The sequence below is a fragment of the Palaemon carinicauda genome, chromosome 15, assembly GCF_036898095.1.
Source record: "Palaemon carinicauda isolate YSFRI2023 chromosome 15, ASM3689809v2, whole genome shotgun sequence".
Taxonomy (NCBI): Eukaryota; Metazoa; Arthropoda; class Malacostraca; order Decapoda; family Palaemonidae; genus Palaemon; species Palaemon carinicauda.
The window spans coordinates 99,259,430-99,279,127 of record NC_090739.1 but is presented as its reverse complement, the minus strand read 5'-3'; the positions used below and the strand labels follow the sequence as shown (position 1 = coordinate 99,279,127).

General features: G+C 35.6%; 1 protein-coding gene across 2 annotated transcripts in view; it reads left to right on the top strand.

Annotated features, from left to right (window-relative positions):
* Positions 1 to 18,128, top strand: part of LOC137654347 (putative ammonium transporter 3) — a 115,380-nt gene extending 97,252 nt beyond the window's left edge. For both annotated transcript variants that reach the window (XM_068387963.1, XM_068387964.1), the window contains 4 exons: positions 14,418 to 14,513; positions 14,610 to 14,698; positions 14,955 to 15,135; positions 17,600 to 18,128. In XM_068387963.1, the coding sequence (XP_068244064.1) occupies positions 14,418 to 14,513; positions 14,610 to 14,698; positions 14,955 to 15,135; positions 17,600 to 17,823 (590 nt within the window). In that variant the 3' untranslated portion in view covers positions 17,824 to 18,128. The remainder of the gene's footprint in view (positions 1 to 14,417; positions 14,514 to 14,609; positions 14,699 to 14,954; positions 15,136 to 17,599) is intronic.
* The last annotated feature ends 1,570 nt before the right edge of the window (positions 18,129 to 19,698 follow it).

Sequence of the window (19,698 nt, the reverse complement as noted above, 5' to 3'; positions counted from 1 at the left end):
AAACCAGGAGGCGAAGGGAATGGAGGATTATCAGGCAAATTTAAGTCAAAGATTTAAAAGTTGATAGTAGAGACTTCTAAAAGAAATAAGTGTTTGGCAAACAAAGCATTTCGAGATATTACAACTAAAACTGCTTGTCCAAAGGGTAATCAAAGTCTTAGGATAATAATAAAAAGCAGAAAAATAATAAGGCTGGCTGCTGAGGTAATTAGAATAGATTCATGAAGGAGGAATTCCAGACAGCTGATTCCTTTTCAAGTCAAGTTCCAAATTTCAGTCTCTCAAACTACAACATATTATTTCTTTTTATCCAGCTCTAGCCCAATTAAAATTCATCCCCACAACTCTTTGGCAAATTTCATGTTGAATATTTATGAATTCAAATGCTTCATGAGTTTTCAAAAATTTCCTCTAGGTCTTTAGCACTTAATGTTCGGTATATGTCCAAAACCTGTCAGAATGGTACCCTTTTTGGAATCTTGTCACATCTTAATGACCAAGTTTATCTAAAATATATATTAGTGGCCACAAAAAAAAAAAAAAACCATGTTCGTCATCTTCCAGCCTAAAATTGTATTCTTTATCTATGAGTATAATGGAAAACAACGGATTTCAAATGCCTTTATCTAACTGACTACAAAATAAGTTCAGAGACAGAATGGGAGTATGATCACCCTTAGGTATTAACAAAATATTTCGTAATCTAACTTCTGAATAAAATCTTCCCTCTATGATTTGAATAAGAATTAGTAATTTTCGGTTTTATGAACAAGCTAGGTTACCTATCCAGATGCATTACAGCATATTACTTACTACCCCTGAAACACAATATACAAAAAGATTAACATATGATATAACAATTATATTTATAAAAGAAACTTGCTAACAGCAAGAATAATTTAGCAATGTGACAGGATCAGTATCAATATAAGTGAGTGCTTATGTTGGCGACACGGCGGCAGCAGTTCTTGATGAAAATATTCTGTGTAATAACACCCTTACATAAATATTTCATGGCAATCCTGATTGCCCAATAGCCCAGGCCAACAAATTGTTCAACAAATTTTCAGTCTGTATTCAAATGAGGTTACAGATTTACATCTCGGTACTCTGATGTCCAATAAATTGGATGGGAGGTTCGATTTCATTTTACGAATTGATCATTTATGGGCAGGTCTTTCACTTGATCTGATAAACAAAAATATCTAATCAAACAAAGGATATGCTGACAGAGCAGCAGCGCCTGTTGTAGCTGACATTAGTATCTACCTGTGCAAAAGTAAACTGTGCAGTGAAAGAGCTGACGGATGTCAACTCATACGCTAGGGAGTAGTACAAGGATATAACCACAGCAAAACACCCACGTGACTCGAATTATTGGCTAGAAATTTTCCATTGTTTACTGGAGCAAAATCTTATCAGCAATAACCTAGGATTCCAGAGCATCTTCAGCAGAAAACACTAAGTTTTCACCATCAGTATAAAGTCATTTATAAACATTTGTAGGAATTAAATCTAGGATAGCTAAATGATTCCCTGGCAAAGACTAATCACTGTTACATATAATTTTGATGATCTGTACTTGGCACCTCATGCATAACCTATATAGTAAACCAACAATGCTTAGCCTATGTATATGAATATTAATCTAATAAAAAGCTTTCTTTCAGGAAACAGGAACCAAGCATATCTGCTATCAAACTGAACATACATTTCACATATAGTATAACACTGTTGTTTATAACTATAAAATGATATGCCCAAATATACAGAATAATCATGCATGGAAACAAGCATGAACTTTCTTGTGTCCATAAAATTAAGTTGCTATTGCTACTTATTAAGTGTGCGCTGTACTTTCCAAGAATCAGACTATTATTTTGTAAACTGGAACCATTACAGGTGATAGCTACATAAAGTTTTATCAAAATAGAACAGTAAATAAGCGCATATCATAAAAAAACGAGCAACAACTTCAGCGAAAGCCTCGCCGATAAATGAGCGAATAGTTAGAAATAGATAATGAGAAAAAATTCAAAAATTTAAGTCTCGATTTAGGGACATAACCTTCTGAGAGTTCGTAGTTATTATGTCACTTGATAGCCTAAAACATCTAAAAATTATATTATTTAAGGCATAAAAGCAGGACAATCAAAGAAATACACTCCTTTCCCGAAAAAAAAAAAAAAAAAAAAAAAAAAAAAAAAAAAAAAAAACACAGAGAAAAAGCGATTTTTTTCTGAGGACATAAGAAAATGGGAAATAATTTCATAGATACCCCTAAAGCTATTTTCTATGATGAAATTAATCATAGAAAGCAACTTCAACCAATTTTTGAGAGGTAGACTATAAAAATTACACTATTACTAATGATATTTCTTATTTTTACTATGAGCATATGGCACTTCACCCAACATGCAATGATATATATTATACCTCCTATTATTATCATTTACAGAAATATTATTATAATTATTATTACGGTAATTTTGTATTGTATTACATGGTGTGATTTCGCACAGGAAATATATGATTTCCTATAGCAAATAACGTGATTTAACCGATTTTGATGATAATTTCAATCGGAAACAAACAGATTAACCAATTCGGTTAACTTTTAAGTTGACGTATTGGTTGATGTTATTACGAATGAAATGAATGTGAAAACCTGTTAAATCACGTTATCTACTATAGGAAATCATATATTTCCTGTGCGAAAATCACACCATGTAATACAATACAAATGTACCATATAAATATTAACACTGTTGACATATATAATGAGTTAAAATATTTAAACAACAGATGTACTGAGGACGTTAACATTAGCAACGTTACCAATGGTTGACATAGTACAGCGGCATAGCAGACCAATTGTTCAAATTGGTCTAAAAGCACCAAAATTGGCATACATGTAGATTAATATATTCTAAACATTTTTGGATATGGAGGCATTCAAGATTAGCCCTTAGGAAGATATGGCGGCCATTGTTCAAAATGGCCGCCATTTAACATTAGCGTCATTACATAGACTTCATTATGTGTCGTTAGTTTGGTGCTAGATGGGCCAAAATTCCCTTTTTTTACATCAGAATTAACATCAATAAATGTTTAACAGATATTTAGATGAATCTTCTCAAAAATGGCCCCCAAACTGGCCGCCATTTTGTGGAAAAAGTGGACATTTGATGAAGATTTCAATACTCAATGACATAATACCTCTAATAACCAGTACCTGATTTCAGGAACACACTTTAATTGCTCAAGTTGCTTTTTTATTTCAAATTGCTGGCAAAATTGCTAGTCAAAATAATACACAGAGTACGGGAAGTTTACAGTATGGTCAGATTGTAGTTATATAGTCGACCAAAAGCCCAGTCTCTAGGCACAGTACTTGTGTAATCCTGCAGTACATACATGTAATACAATAACGTAGATTTTGCCACACTATGTTAATTATGATTCCGAACTTTTCAAATCTGGTCACCAGAATTATGAATGTCTACAGATCATAATGTTGGTTAGCAAGTTTTCTGTCCCAATCTACTGGCATTCGCCTTCACAGAAACATAGACCAGTGCATTGCAGTGAAGCGTTCTTGCACTTGCAGCGGTTTTTGCAGCCTTTCTTGCATCCGCAAGACACCAGCTCATAGCAGGCCTTGGATGCCTCAGGGAGTGTGGTCCAGAGTGGTGTGTAGAGCCCATCATCACTCCGATGCCAGCCCCAGTCTGTTGGTGGAGGGAGCACGGGCGTTGGTACCAATGCCTGGCCCCAGACATGACCACCCTGAAGGGCAGATCTCTTCACATGCTGCTCCAGAGCAGCGTAGGTTGGCGGGATGTTCTGAACAGAGTTCGTCTTTGCAAAGAGCTGCTTTCTCGCCTTGTTGACGTCCTTGCATTTGCTTGTGCGGTCATACAGGAGTATGACAAACCTCTCAATGACATGCATTGTATCCTCTTGGATGCTTGTGGGTGCATTTGCCAGACTCAGCAGGGCATCAGTGAGTTCTGGCAGCGTGTTCCAAGTTGCCCAGGCAGATTTCTTCCCATGTCCGACGAAGGCTGACACAGTATCACACCCTGTGATGGCATGAAACATTGGAAGAGCACATGCCTTCTCTGGACCAAGGGAGGAAGCTATTTCATGGGCTGCAATGTAGCGGTAGTTCTTGCCTGTCCCAAAGGCTACCCAGAGTTCGTCTCCAGCTGGTAGTTTCTGGACTACCATCACTGCTAGGACCACGACGTCACTGTCTACTGTTCGAACCTGCGCAATGGAAAGAGCTGCTTGTGTTGAAGAGGAATGGCTTTGATTCTTGATGGTGGGGCCATCCAGCACCATATTTACCATTGCAACTAGTACGTTTGGCACAGAGTCCTCCTGACAGCCGCCCGGGAATGATCCACGGAATTGGTAAGTGTCTTCAAACATATATCGACGAACTATCTGTGCAGCACGCGCAAGGTGAACTGCCTCAGTGTCACAGTCTTGCTCGCAGGCTTTGCCTAGCGCTTCACCAATGTCTTCATCAAACGCTAGTAAAACATCTCGGCCTTTGCTGTGGGATCTCAGGCCTGGTATCTGGGCTAACAGGCGCTCTTTCAGCCTTGTGCTATTAACTTTCTGGCACAAAACAACCCCGAGCTGTTCCATTCTTGTTGTGTATAGCTTTACAAGTTCTGCGAGTCTGAAGACTGGGGTGGTGCCCTCTTCTAGGTGGGTTTCCTCGATATACAGGACCAGTTCAGCCAGTACGATTCTTGACATTACACCTTCATGGTCAGTTTTCTGCTCGGCTTCTACAGTGGTCTTTGCACGATAGTAAAGAGCCAACAAACACTTGGAATGGTACTTGGCCTCCAGAGCCACCATATCACCCATGCTGAGCCTGGCTATGAGTTCATTGTCCCCAACTTGCGCTGCACACTTCCGTACGCGTGTGTCCACCTGGAAGGTTGTTACTTCATGTAGGGTCTCTGTGCCAGACTTTCCACAGAAAAAGCAGGAGGTGCCGCTGGTAGTGGCTTCTGAAGAGTGTGTTCTGGCGCGCTTGGCCTGGACATTGTCAGTACTATCAAATGCTGAGCTGCTTGCGATGCGTCTCTTCTCTGCTCTTCGTAGCATTGTGTTATTGTATTTGAGCATACATGTTTTATGCCACTTGGCCTGGTGGGCAACCATTGTCGCCTCAACACCTTGTCCTTCATCTAGTCTCTGTAACTGAACAGTTCTTGGCAGTTCTCCGAGTTCATCAAATTTGACCAAGTTTGCAGCCATTGTCGTGTATCCACTCCCAGGGTCTCGGCGTTTAGACAGTACTGGGCAGACAAGTGACTCTGTTGTCTCCTCTTGACATACAAGACACAGCTTCCAGTTTGTCTCAGGAGGTGTTGTGGGAGTACGTTGCTCAAAAGTATCGACCAGTTGGAACTTCTTTGCCATGGCTGCAGTCTGGAACAACGCGTCTCTGATGTCAGGTGGTGCTGCTGCTGCCTCACCTGCAAAGACACAAAACACCACCATGTTACCACAAGTTACTACTACAAGCACCATGACTATCAACACTATACTATTACTGCAGCCGCCGTCACTGCCACCAACGCTGCCGCTGCAAAGTAAAATTCATTTTCTTGTGAAATGGTAGCCAAATTATTTGGTAAGCACAGAAGTATGTCGATACCATCCATGAGGGTCTCATGGTCCGAATGATTATGCAAAAAGTGGATGGCACATAATATTATCTTCCATGGGGGTAGACGAATTTTGTCCAAAAAAGTACCTTTATAGGCAGTAACGATATAACCACAACGGCGTTTCTTCTTAGTTTTACGAATAATGGATTCAGAATTACAACAAAACACGTGAATGTCTTGCCTATAAGATAAAACAGAACGAAACTAGGGGCACTTTAAACCCTGAGGAATAACGTTGTGAGATTTAAGAAAATGCTCAACATTACCTGAAGTATCCAAAAAATCACCATGGAATTGAGCCACTACTTTTAGGTACGGAATACTGCAGACACTACAAGTTTCTATAATTTGCTCCATCGCAAAATACGAAAAAAGAAACCGCACTTGTAATGCAGAACGTCTCACCAGGTCAAAGGTTACAACGGGAAAGGCATTGGAACAAAGGGTATGAAAAGACCAGTCATAGATATAAAGGAAGGGGGGGGTAGGGAGATATCTGCATAGGCCTAGGGTGGTGATTGGTTAAGGGAAAAACAAAGAACACTAGAGGGGTAAACATGAATGAACTAAATACGGAAACTAGACCAGAGAAAGGATTTATAAGACACAGAGGAGAGAAAAGGAAATAACCAACAAAAATAAATAAAAACAATATAGGAAGGTAAAATGGAATGAACGATAAATAACATTGAATGGGAATATAAAATGAGATGATCATACCGAGAATTAACTGGATAAAAAAACTAGTCCAGAGTAAGTATATATGTGCAAGCGGGAAGAGATAAAGAAATAACCAAACAAATAAACCCAATATAGGAAGGTAAAATGGAATGAATGATAAATAATATTGAATGGGAATATAAAATGAGAAAATAACACGGTAATAAAAAGAGTAATTGGGGAGAGGAAACTCCTGCGCAGGGGGGTGATATATGCGCAGGTCGGAAACTGGTGCGAACGAACGTACGTACAAATGGGAAAGGAAAAAACCAAACAAATAAACCCAATATAGGAAGGTAAAATGGAATGTATGATAAATAATATTGAATGGGTATTAGATCTTTAAAAGGCTTTAATTCAGGCTACTGAGTTTACCTATTTACAAATTTAGGTTTGTTCAGGCATTCTCTTCCAATAAAATTCGGTTTTGTCAACATTCAATATTACCTCTGGCAAATAATTCTAACTTATGATGGTCTTATATAGCTCTCCCTAAGTATATCAGCTCCTTTAGCATCGGTCAGATCTTGCTGCTTTAATGCTAATTTTGACAGGATGAAAATTAGGGTGGCTCTTGAAACATGTGTCATGTGACCTGTAACTGCTCAATTCTTTCAAAGATGCTATTCTCTTACTCGCAATTATGGTACAATTAACTGAAGATGATGTCGTTTCCCTCATATGATTTCAGTCCTTAAGAATTGTGGATATAGTTTACAGAGGTAGCTGGTAATCACATTTTATGGGAGTGACGGCCTTTCATACTTAATGCGGACTTATAATTTCAATTTTCTGTGGCAAAATAATGGTTCTCATCTTTTTTCCACTACCATCAGGAGACATAGTTACGTATTTGGAAGACCTGCATCCAAAGATCATATCCTCTTACTTACAATTATGGTAAAATGAAGTGAAGTACAGGATTTTGTTGTATCCATTATTCGATTCTTTTCCTCATGAATTGTGGATATTGTGTACTTAAATAGATGTTTTGTGGTAGTGTCGACCTTTACCACTTCAGGCCGATTTATTAATTCCATTTTTTTCACTGCCACCAAAAGACATATTTGAGTGTTTGGAGGACATATTTTTATTCTTTAAAAATATGCATTTATATAAAAATAAAAGCTTCTGTATTTGCCTGCTGCATGAAAATCTATAATATTTTACAATTTTGTCATATTGTTACAATCTTCGTAAGATCAAAATATCTGCAATGTCATCATAGTAATATGTTTTCATTAAACATTTGTTTTACAAAGTTACTGAAAACAATAAGAAATAGGATTTATCTTTACAAAAACTGAATGTCAACGACTTTTCTTTAGTTCCGGTTGTATCAAGAATGGTCCAGGAACAGTTTTTCATGCGGGTATTAATTGAGCATTGGCTTCATTTGCTAAAGTAGATTAGAGGATTTCTCTCATGAAGGCTTTGAAGTAATGGGTATTTCCATACCTTAGATTTTAAGAAAAAGTCGGCTGTGCCGCAGCCGATGTAGGTTGTGATCTTGAACCATTAGATAGCCTTCTTATCTTTTTGTCTCTGGGAACTTGACCATAAGTCCCCAGACCCTTCTTTTAACCCTGTGGTAGCTGGTTAAGAAGTTGTATAGTCCAGCCAGCACCCTCATGTGACACATTGTATCTTGTCCAAGATAACCTTCTTTTAGTAGGCATGAGTGCAAGAATGAATGATTGACTTTTCTCCAATCTACAAAGTGGTTACAGCTAAATGGGCATCCAATGCAGGTGAGTTATTGTGTTTCATACTTACACTTATGTTAAGCAGCAACTCCCCCAATCTATGTAAACAAGAGAGAGGATGGTTATTTGTTACTAGGTGTATACAAATATTTTGTCCTTTAAATGAGGAATATTAACAAAATTAACAGTGGGTTGTGTGATCAGTACTTTTGTTTTCGGCCGCAATGAGTAGGGATGTACTGTAGTGTCTTTATAAAGGTTTTCCATCTTCTTTTCTTACAGAAAGTGATTGCTGGCTGTTGCTAGTGTCTATGGATGTGATACAAGCAATTCATTCTTATTGGGGAAGGAGGGGGGACGATGCAGCCAGTTTTTGGCTAAAGTAGCTGAAGATCCACATTCTTTCTCTGCTTCTTAAAGAGGTCATGATTGATCATAACCATCCCAGTGTGCCATCCCTAGTTTGCAATTTGGTTTTCGTAAAGGCCTTGGAGCATGGGATGCCCTTCTTACAATCTCCAATGCTGTACAGAAATCCCTTGATTGTGGTCAGGAAGTTCGTATGATTGGCCTTGATTTTAGTGCTGCCTTTGACCGTGTTAATCACGAGGCCCTTGTTTTCAAACTTGAATAGTCGGGAGTGAGTGGGTCGTTTCTTAGCATTATTAATGATTTTTTAAGTAATAGACCTCAAAGAGTTGTTGTTGATGGGCACCATAGTGAGTATAGGAATGGGATATCCGGTGTTCCACAGGGTAGTGTTCTTGGCCCATTACTTTTCATACTATATACACATGACATGTGGTTTGGCCTAGAAAACAAGCTTGTTGCATATGCAGATAATGATACTCTCTTTGCATCAATTCCATTCCCTGAATGTAGATCTGGGGTTGGTGAATCCCTTAATAGAGATTTAGCTAGAATTAGTGCATGGTGCAAATTATGGGGTATGAAGTTGAATCCTAACAAAACTCAAAGTATGATTGTAAGTAGGTCAAGGACGGTGGCTCCTCAACATCCGGATCTCATTATTGATAATGTTTCTTTAAATTTGTATGACTCTTTTAAAATTTTAGGTGTGATTCTCGACAGCAAATTTACTTTTGAGAAACACATTAGGTCTGTGTCTTCTTCAATTGCACAAAAAAATTGGCTTATTGAGAAAGTCTTTTAAGATTTTCGGTGATCAATCTATTCTGAAGAAGTGTTTTAATTCTTTCATTTTACCTTGCTTTAAGTATTGTTCTCCTGTCTGGTCTTCAGCTGCTGATTCTCATCTTAATTTGTTGGACAGAAACTTACGGTGTATTAAATTTCTTATTCCTGATCTAGATATTAATCTTTGGCACCGTCGTTCAATTAGTTCATTATGCATGTTGCATAAGATTTTTCATATCTCTGACCATCCTTTACATTCAGATCTCCCTGGACAATTCTATCCTGTTCATAATACTAGGCAGGTAGTTAATTCTAATAGCCAGGCCTTCTCCATCATGAGGCTCAATACTACACAGTATTCTATTAGTTTTATTCCAGCTGTTACCAAGTTGTGGAATGATCTTCCTAATCGGGTAGTTGAATCAGAACTTCAAAAGTTCAAAGTTGGAGCAAATGTTTTTATGTTGACCAGGCTGACATGAATCTTTTTATAGTAAATATATGACATACTGGTTTTGACGTTGTTAATAGTTTATATATGACATATCAATTTTGACGTTACTGTTTTTAGAATGATTTTTAGTTAATTTGTTCCCATCATTTATTTATTTCCTTATTTCCTTTTCTCACTGAGCTTTTTTTCCCTATTGGAGCCCTTGGGTTTATAGCATCTTGCTTTTCCAACCAGGGTTGTAGCTTGGCTAGTAATAATAATAATAATAATGATAATAATAATAATAGTAGTAGGTTATGCTCACATGTGTAGTGGTAGGCATATGCCTTGAAGTAGGAGAGAGTGAAGAGAGCTGAGTCTTCTCGAGGTCTGTCTGGACAATAATCAAGAGGACCCGGAGGAGGTCTTTCTCCTCTTCCTTTATCTCACTGAGTGCGTCTGCTACCACCACTCCAGTGCATTTGCCCCTGGCTTGGTCCCCAGGGAGTTGTGTCAAGAGGAAAAAGCTGTTGGAGCTACATCGGCAAGTTTTACAGGTTCTGGTGGCATGTGGGGTTCCCCTAGTGTTTGCTGCAACCCAACCCCCTTCTCCAGTTACCATACATACCACCGATGACGATTTTGACCTAAGAAACGCTTCGGCCCTCTTAGACCTTGTTGAGGGGGGTAGTAGCTAGGCTACCTCTCCTCCAGCCTGTCCGGTGCCAGTGTCTCCCGTGTATGATGACAGTGGTGAAAGCATGTGTGGTGTGTCGGTGACCCCAGTGGAGCAAAGTGCAAAGCTCAAAGGAATGTAAAGGCTCATCTTGTGACACCAGTGCTGCTAAGGAAAGCTCCAGCATTGCAAGTATCTTGGCTAGGACTGGGACCTTAAGTGCGTGTTGCCCCGGTGCAGGGTGTTACTCTATGCATCACCCCTGACACCCCTGTGTTTTCTCCCCCCATTCCCCTGTGCCTGTTACCTTGACTCTTCTGCCTGGGGTTCCAAAGCCTGTAACTCAGCTCCCTCTGTGCTTGTGACCACGCTTGTCTCTGTGTCACAGGTCCCTGTGAGTATACCTATCCCCTAACCTGTGACAGTGTTCCCCATTGCTGTGGCTACTGTTGAAGTAAGCTGTATGGTTTCTTCCATAGGGGGAGAGGTGTCATTGATGATCGCTTAGGCCTTGACAATCCTTGCAGAGCCAGAGGTGAGAGTTGGAAAGAGGAAGAAATGTATGCATTCTTCCTCCTCCAACTAATCTTTCTTGTGCTTCTCTTAGACTTCCGACTCATATTATGACGCTTTTCTTAAGTTGAAAAAGAGGAAGAAGAATAGGTCAAAGAAATCAAGGAAGGCCAGTCATAGCCATAAGTAAAGGGTTCCTTTCGAGCCAACCTCCCATCCTGGTGGTGGGAGGATGACAACTGAGTGGTTCCCGGCTTTATGGATGCCAGAATCACTGTCCTGTGCTTCATTCTCCCGGCACCCAGTACATTCGTGTTCAAATAGAAATAAATTTGAATGAATTACTACAAATTGTGTCACGTGGTGGGCTGGGAAGTCGGGGAAAACTCGCTGGTAAGAGGCTGATGTCTCGCCAGGTAAATCCTTAACGGCTGGGTAGCGTTAGGTTTCAACATCTTTTATGGCCTCTCGTGGCATGATTGGTTTCGACCTGGCCTTTCATTAGAAGGGGCCAGTGTTCGATCCCAAGTATGAGGTAGAAATTTATTTCTATTTGAACACGATGTTGTGTTGATATTTATCTATATTGACTCATTAGGGGTAATTTGAATGAATTACTACCAATTGTGTCACGTGGTGGGCCAGGAAGTCAGGGAAAACTCGCTGGTAAGAGGCTGATGTCTCGCCAGGTAAATCCTTAACGGCTGGGTAGCGTTAAGTTCCGATTTCTTTTATGGCCTCTTGTGGCATGGTTGATTTCGACATGGCCTGTCATTAGAAGGGGCCAGCGTTCGATCCCAAGTATGAGGTAGAAATTTATTTCTACATATATATATATATATATATATATACATATGTATATATATATATATATATATATATATATATATATGTATGTATGTATATATAGATAGATAGATATATATATATCTGAGTATGAACTGTATATACAACGACAACAACTAATACAGTCGTTTCTGGTCCAGTGTAAGACAAATGCCTCAAACATGTCAATTCAAGCAAGGTCTACAGATCTATAGACCTTGAATTCAAATATGTGGTTTAGTCAGTTTCCATCACCACGTTGGCCATGCTTGTATATGTATATACATAAATATATATATATATATATATATATATATATATATATATATATATATACATATATATGTATATATACATATATGTATGTATATATACATATATAAATGTACACATACATATATATATATATATATATATATGTGTGTGTGTGTGTGTGTGTATGTATATATATATATATATATATATATATATATATATATATATATATGTATACATATGTATGAATATATCTGTATACAGTATGTATATGCATGTATCATATATACATATATATATATATATATATATATATATATATATATATATATATATATATATATATATATATATATATATATATATATATATACCTTTTTAAGTGGGGATCCTCGACGTGGTGAAATGATTTCTGTATCGCCATGATCAGCAAATCTATCCTAGTTTGGGGCACCCATACTAGGTTAGTTTGCTGTGATTGATCATATTAAAGTCTCCTATCACCACCAATCCGCAAGTGGCCTGCGTAGTGATGAGAATAGCAATATATCAGACATGAGTAAAGACATGTTAGAGTTCTTTGCCTTACAATTACACCAGAAATGGCTACTCTTGTTATTGAGAGGGTATACACACACACACACACACACACATATATATATATATATATATATATATATATATATATATATATATATATATATATATATATATATATATATATACATATATATACACATATATGTAAGTATATATATAGACATATATATAACATATATGTACAGTATATACTGTATATATATATATATATATATATATATATATATATATATATATATATATATATATATATATATATATATACATATGTATATATACATATATATATGTATATATATATATATATATCATTTCTGGGACCAAATTATCTGGGCACTATATACAGTATATGCATGAACATATAAATGAATATATATTGTATATATATATATATATATATATATATATATATATATATATATATATATATATATATATATATATATACATATATATATCCTCTTCTACGCCTATTGACGCAAAGGGCCCCAGTTAGATTTCGCCAGACGTCTCTTTTAATTCAATACTTCTCCACTCATTATCTCCCACTTCACGCTTCATAGTTCTCAGACATTGGGCCTGTGTCTTCTAACTCTTCTAGTGCCTTGTGGAGCCCAGTTAAACCTTTGGTGAACCAATTTCTCTTGTGGAGTGTCCAAACCATCTCCATCTACCTCTCCCCATAATCTCATCCACATATGGCACTCGAGTAATCTCTCCTTAAGATTCATTTCTAATCCTTTCTTGCCATTTAACTCCCAATATCCTTCTGAGGGCTTTGTTCTCAAATCTACAACATCTGTTGGATATTGTTTCATTGCCATACCATGATTCATGTCCATGCAGTAACATAGATGTCACTAAACTGAATATAGTCAAATTTTCATTTGTAATTTCAGGCGATTTGATTTCCAAATTTTACTTAACCTAGCCATTTTCTGATTTACTTTTTCCAATCTTTCAATAGACTCAAATTTTAATGACCCTTTATTAGAGCTCATAGTTCCGAAATACTTAAAGACTTTTACCTCTAATCCATTCTATTTCCAATGATATTTTATCTTCCATTGCATATTCCGTTGGCATCATCTCTGTCTTTCTTTTATTTATCTTGACCCCAAGCTCTTGTGATATTTCATGCATTCTGGTGAGTAATATATACAGTATATATATATATATATATATATATATATATATATATATATATATATATATATATATATATATATATGTATATATATATATATATATATATATATATATATATATACATATATATACATATATATGTGTATATATATATATATATATATATATATATATATTATATATATATATATATATGTGTGTGTGTGTGTGAGTGTGTATGTATGTATGTATATATGTGTATGTGTTTGTGTTCCATATGAGTATGATATCAAAACATTTTTTTTTGTATTGCAAACCAACTAATATCAGTACAAATGGTCTTGTAGAATATAAAACGCGTACTTGAAAAAAAGGAGTGTCATTTATCGTTATATCATTTGCCGCATTGCACATTGATTATTTTGTCGTTAAAGTTTTCTTTGGAACGCAGGTAGATATCTTACTATTGGCATAGTGAATATAAAAGATCCGAATATGCTCGGCTCTTTTCAATCTGCTTATTGGGGAATTCCTTTCCGGTGGTTTTTTTCTTTTTCTTTTTTTATGATTTCATATACATTTTGTCATAAATATCGTAGGAAGCCTTTTGTTCATTAAAGGAACATAACATCTTCAAGTTTCCTCCATCTCTTCAACTGCCGGAATATAGAATTAAGGGAATTATGACTGCCTTTATCTTTCAGGACTCTGTGGTATTTGGGCCATGCTTGCCATTGGACTTTTCGTGAAAGCAGACATGCTCTTACGTATGACCAGAGATAAAGCAGGACTCTTCCGAGGTAAGTAATGTTCATAACATAATGATGAATAAAGGAAACTTTATTTCATTTCAACTGTCTAAACGAAAACAATTCTGCATCCTTTCCAAATCACAGGTGGAGGATTCTATTTACTCGGCGTTCAGGCTCTTTCTTGTTTATGCGTCTCTGTGTGGTCAATGTTCTCCACATTCATCATACTGACCGTAAGTGCCTTCCGTAACCTGCAGTACATTCACAATTGTAAGTCAACCTGGATTTTTATTTCCAAGATTAATTGCTGAGGAAACTGATATCTTGTTTCGTGAATATATCAGCTTTAACAATTCTTACAAATCCTGTCAAAGTTATCTTCTAGAAGGTTAAATTGTTAAATTGCCAATGTGTTATCAAGCAAGATGATTGGCTATAAATAGATGCATAACTCAAAACATATTGCTTACTTCCTGTTTTCAAAACCAGGTCATCGACAAGTTCTTCATATCGATTCGAATGAGTGAATGGGAGGAGTTAGTTGGTGCTGACTTTGCAGAACATGGTATCCGTCGCAGAAACATTGGTGTCAGCCGAGCAGTTTCTGTTCTAGGACTTCAACATCATGGATATGATTACAGTGACATTGCTCCTATGGGAGATAACCCATGTAAGTGTGGCGGCATCGCAACCCACTTCCTCGCCTCTTGAAGGGGAGTTTCTTTCAATATCCATAGCCTAACCACAGCAGGAAGTCATACTTTATTTTATGTGAGAGGTAACCATTACAGCAAATTAGAGATAAGAAAGTTTTAGTTGCTTTGTCTATGGAAAAGGTGAAAGAAAATGAATGGAAACATTACAGATATGTAGCTGTGGTCGCAGAGACATCAAATAGTGGATTTCTCTATAAGACCATGATGATCGCTAATGCCCATCAAAGGCCAGAAATAGGCTATTATCTTTTTTCCCTATTCACCCAGAGAAAAAATATACACGATACTCAAGATGATTGCACAAACACCTTGCTAATCCACGTGAAAACTGAGTAAGAAATCAAGGGGCTCACTATACAGTAACACCAAGTGCTAGTGAAAGCAATCAAGTATCTGACATACAATCATTCCTTTGTTTTTATGGTATATACTGTATGGCACTTCCATTCCAAGTTGCTCCTTTTCTTAAATATAGACCATATAAGCATACATACCCCTTTTTCTACTTCTGCTTTGTTAATGTATATCAGGACAGCCTTCATCAATTCATTTCTGAAAAGGTTTTCTAAAGATTTTTTCTTTTACTTGCTTCTCCTGGTGCGTTTGTTGATTTTTTAGTTCTTTATTAAATAGTCAGAGTGAAACTGATGAATTATTCTTATGCAAATCGCAAGTTAGGAACCTGGAGACAAAGTAGTTTGCGGGGCAAAAGAAAAAGGAAATGATAACAGTAAGTGGTTGGTAGAGGAGGGTTGGTGGTAGGAAAAGTTCAGTTATAGGACAAAAAGAAATGTTCATATAGCTGTATATAAATCTGTTTTTTAGACTGGTAAAAAGGTAGTGATTATGGTGGGGTAAATATGAGTGAATAATTTAAGGATGCAAACAATTATTCTCTAGAAGAGCATTATGGTCAGCTATATCAAAATGTGAATTATGTAAAATCTACTTCAATGTCGTAGTCCCTTATTAATTGACTTGGTATGAAAAATAACAAAACAGTAACAGCGAAAAAATAATAGCCAGCAAACATAACATTAACTACTGTCAGTATTTACAATATTTCACAATATTCATAAAATACTTACAGTTCACCTATTAATAATAAGTTACAGAAGTTCGCCGTAATGTTATACAGGCCTTAGATTTATGGATCTCTATGAAGTGAACTTCAGATGGTGATGAAGCTTCAACACTGAATTTCAAAGGATTTTCCAGGACAGTTTCAAATGTGAAAGATGATAAACAGGAACACAGCTTCTGATGATATATGATTCTCCGAGAATAGAATTGTTCATCTTCAAGGGATTGGTAGTATTGTAAACAATACAGTGGTCGTTACAGGTGTCACATATTACGACTAGCGAATTGCGTAAATTCCCAAGCTCCCAAACTCACCTGCTTTATATTACATAATCTGATACCCAAGAGAAATACATTTGAGCTCTGAGAATAATACGCAACTCCTAGATGATAATTTATAAGAGCACTGAATATCTAGAAGGTCTCTTTACTTTACACTTAAAACAAAACTGAGTAATTACTTTACATTTAACTGGATATTCATACAGAAATTCAAGTCTCAAAATGCAATACTTCACAATTGATATGAAGAAATAGGCTACAGTGCAAAGCGTCAAGTGCATTTTCTCAAAGCTTTGATTTTGGTGATATAAAGTGTAAAGGAATTTTCATTTGTTTGCCGATTTCTGCCATCCAAAATGTGGAAAATTTTCTTAAGGCATCTTTCTATGTCGTTTATGGGGACCTCGTTACGAAGCACTAAATAACCAGCAACTATCTCTTGGTTTGAAATTACACTCGGCTCCATTTTCCTTTTATTTTTCTCTCACAATATACAGAATTTATAAACATAACACAACACTTAAACATCTAAGAAAATAACATTCATTGATCCTCAATAAACTAAAAATAATAGTCTTATAATTTCTGTAAACTATCAACAATGAAACAAGAGTTAGATAATGAAATGCTATTATGAATCAAGTATAAGAAATTCTGTGTGAAATAATTTTGGAACTGCATTAACTTAAGACTACTTAAAGATAATGGCTATCAGCGATTAGTCAAGGTATGACTAAAATAAATTATTAAATTTGTGAAACATATATCTTAATATTCGACATTCTACAAAATTAGTTTTTGCAAAAATATTTCTCATTCGGGCATTTATATGAAGGGGAGATTACAATTTTTATTACCTTTAATATTTAAAAGGTAAAAATATAAATGGAAAAGAAAATTTACCAGCATACGCTTGGGCATTAAAATATTCCCTTTCTAAAGGTGTCTGATAAAAATTGGTTGAAAAATAAAAACAAAACTCATTAGTGTTTAAAATTACCCCTGAAATGTTTTCAACCAATCTATTAACATTTGAATACCTTTAACCACCAGGCCATCAGAAAGTACTGTCAGAGATGAAGGCGTTGTCAAGGCGAGGTTCAACTGTGTCCAAGGCTGTGGCCCAAGTAACCGACAACAAGGCCAAGAAGATCAAGTTACCTTCCATCAACTTCGACTGTCTCTTCTTTGGTCGAAAGAAGAAACGACCAAAGAGCACCAACAAGATTCACGTAGTACCTTTGCAGAGTCAGGAGGGCTTTGGTATCTGGGAGTGACATTATTAGCTCATCTCAGATCTTTTCTGTTCTGTTTTATCTGATTTCGAAGTCATTCCAGAAAATGGAAAGGGAGAATGACTCTTTAACCACTAACAAATAAAGTTTGAACATGTAGCTTATGCATAAGATTGACGTAGTAAAATGCAGTACAATATAATCCTATACACAGGAAAAGTTGAGTAGAAGTTGAGATATAAGGAGTCTTAAAAACACTCCTAGCTTTTCTTCAATAATGGTTTACATTAGTAGGATTTTGTAATATAGGGATATTGTATAACATATATATATATATATATATATATATATATATATATATATATATATATATATATATATATATATATATATATGTATATATATATATATATATATATATATATACATATATATACGTATATATATACATATATATATATATATATATATATATATATATATATATATATATATATCCCAGTAAAAAAAAGAAGAAAATAGTTCAACTAAATGGGTAGCGTATGCATCAACGTAAAGTCAATACCCTTAACCACCTAATCAAAAAAAAAAAAAAAAAAAAAAAAAAAAACTAATATGATTCTCTAATTACGTATCACCACATACACACACTTGCTGTAACATATCCATTTAAAATAGGTACTTCATTTCTTTGAAGTACATACAGAATTTCCCCATATAGTACATAATAGTAAGAAGGCATTAGTGTATATGTTAAACTAATTCATAGCGATGCATACTAATAAAACTCCCTCTTGTACTTATAATATTTTTGCTTTACAGCCATGAAAGTTGCTATGAGTCACTATCCTATAAATTAATTGTTGAGCACAAAATGTAGATTCACATATATAAAAATGTAAAGAGAAGTTATATGTTTGCTTAATATCCATTCCTAATAATGCTTTATTATGGAGTTTCTTTTTTTTTCTTTGCTCCTGTGTCATCACCTTTGCAGACCAAACTGTGTTTAAAATGTTTATAATAAGATCTACATCACCTCAGAAGTATGCTGACATCACTCCTGCAATTCTCTAGTTAAAGATTGTATTTCTTCCACGTCAATGGATTATTTATGAAAATTCACTGGTGTATTTAAAGTGAATCGCTTCGAATGTTGAATCGTCAACTTAGGGAAGAATTTCTAAGAACAGAGTAAATAATACCAGTATTGTCTCATTTCATCAATATTACAAACAAAATAACCTTTAAATAGTTTAATATGCCATAATTTCTTTCTGAAAACACCTCCAAGACATTGTATTGTTGTTACTAAAGTGATACTTCCTCAGACAATGATTTCCCATATATGATCATTGTACATTGTAAGAGTACATAAAACTTTTATACCAATTGCTAGCTTTATTGCAACTCTAGAATGAAACAAGCCTTAGGTTCTAACATGAAAGGCAGCTTATATTGAAAAATAAATACAAAAGCAGATTGTAAACTTTGTAACAGACAGCCAGGAAAAAAAAAAAAAAAGATAGGTAAAATAATGAAACTTTGAGATAGGATTCTGTGGAAAATCATTTGGGCTTAGTTGATTTTTTGTATCATTGCCTTTTTATTTAATGATTATTATTTCAATCATTGCATTTCTTTGAATTTAAATAACCCATCTTTAACTGAAACTCTCACCAACATTACTTGGTACTGTACGAAGATATTGTCCGCAGTTGAACAAGGGTTTGCTGAGCAGGAGTATAAGCAACTGAGCACTCACATATTGATAATTGACACTTCAACCTGACAGACAGATACTTTGTGCCTAAAAAGTTCATATTTAAAACGATCATAGTTCAGCTTTATAATGACTTTTCATGCGTTAACTGGATACACTGAAATCAAAATTTACAATCCGTGTTTTCCATAAAG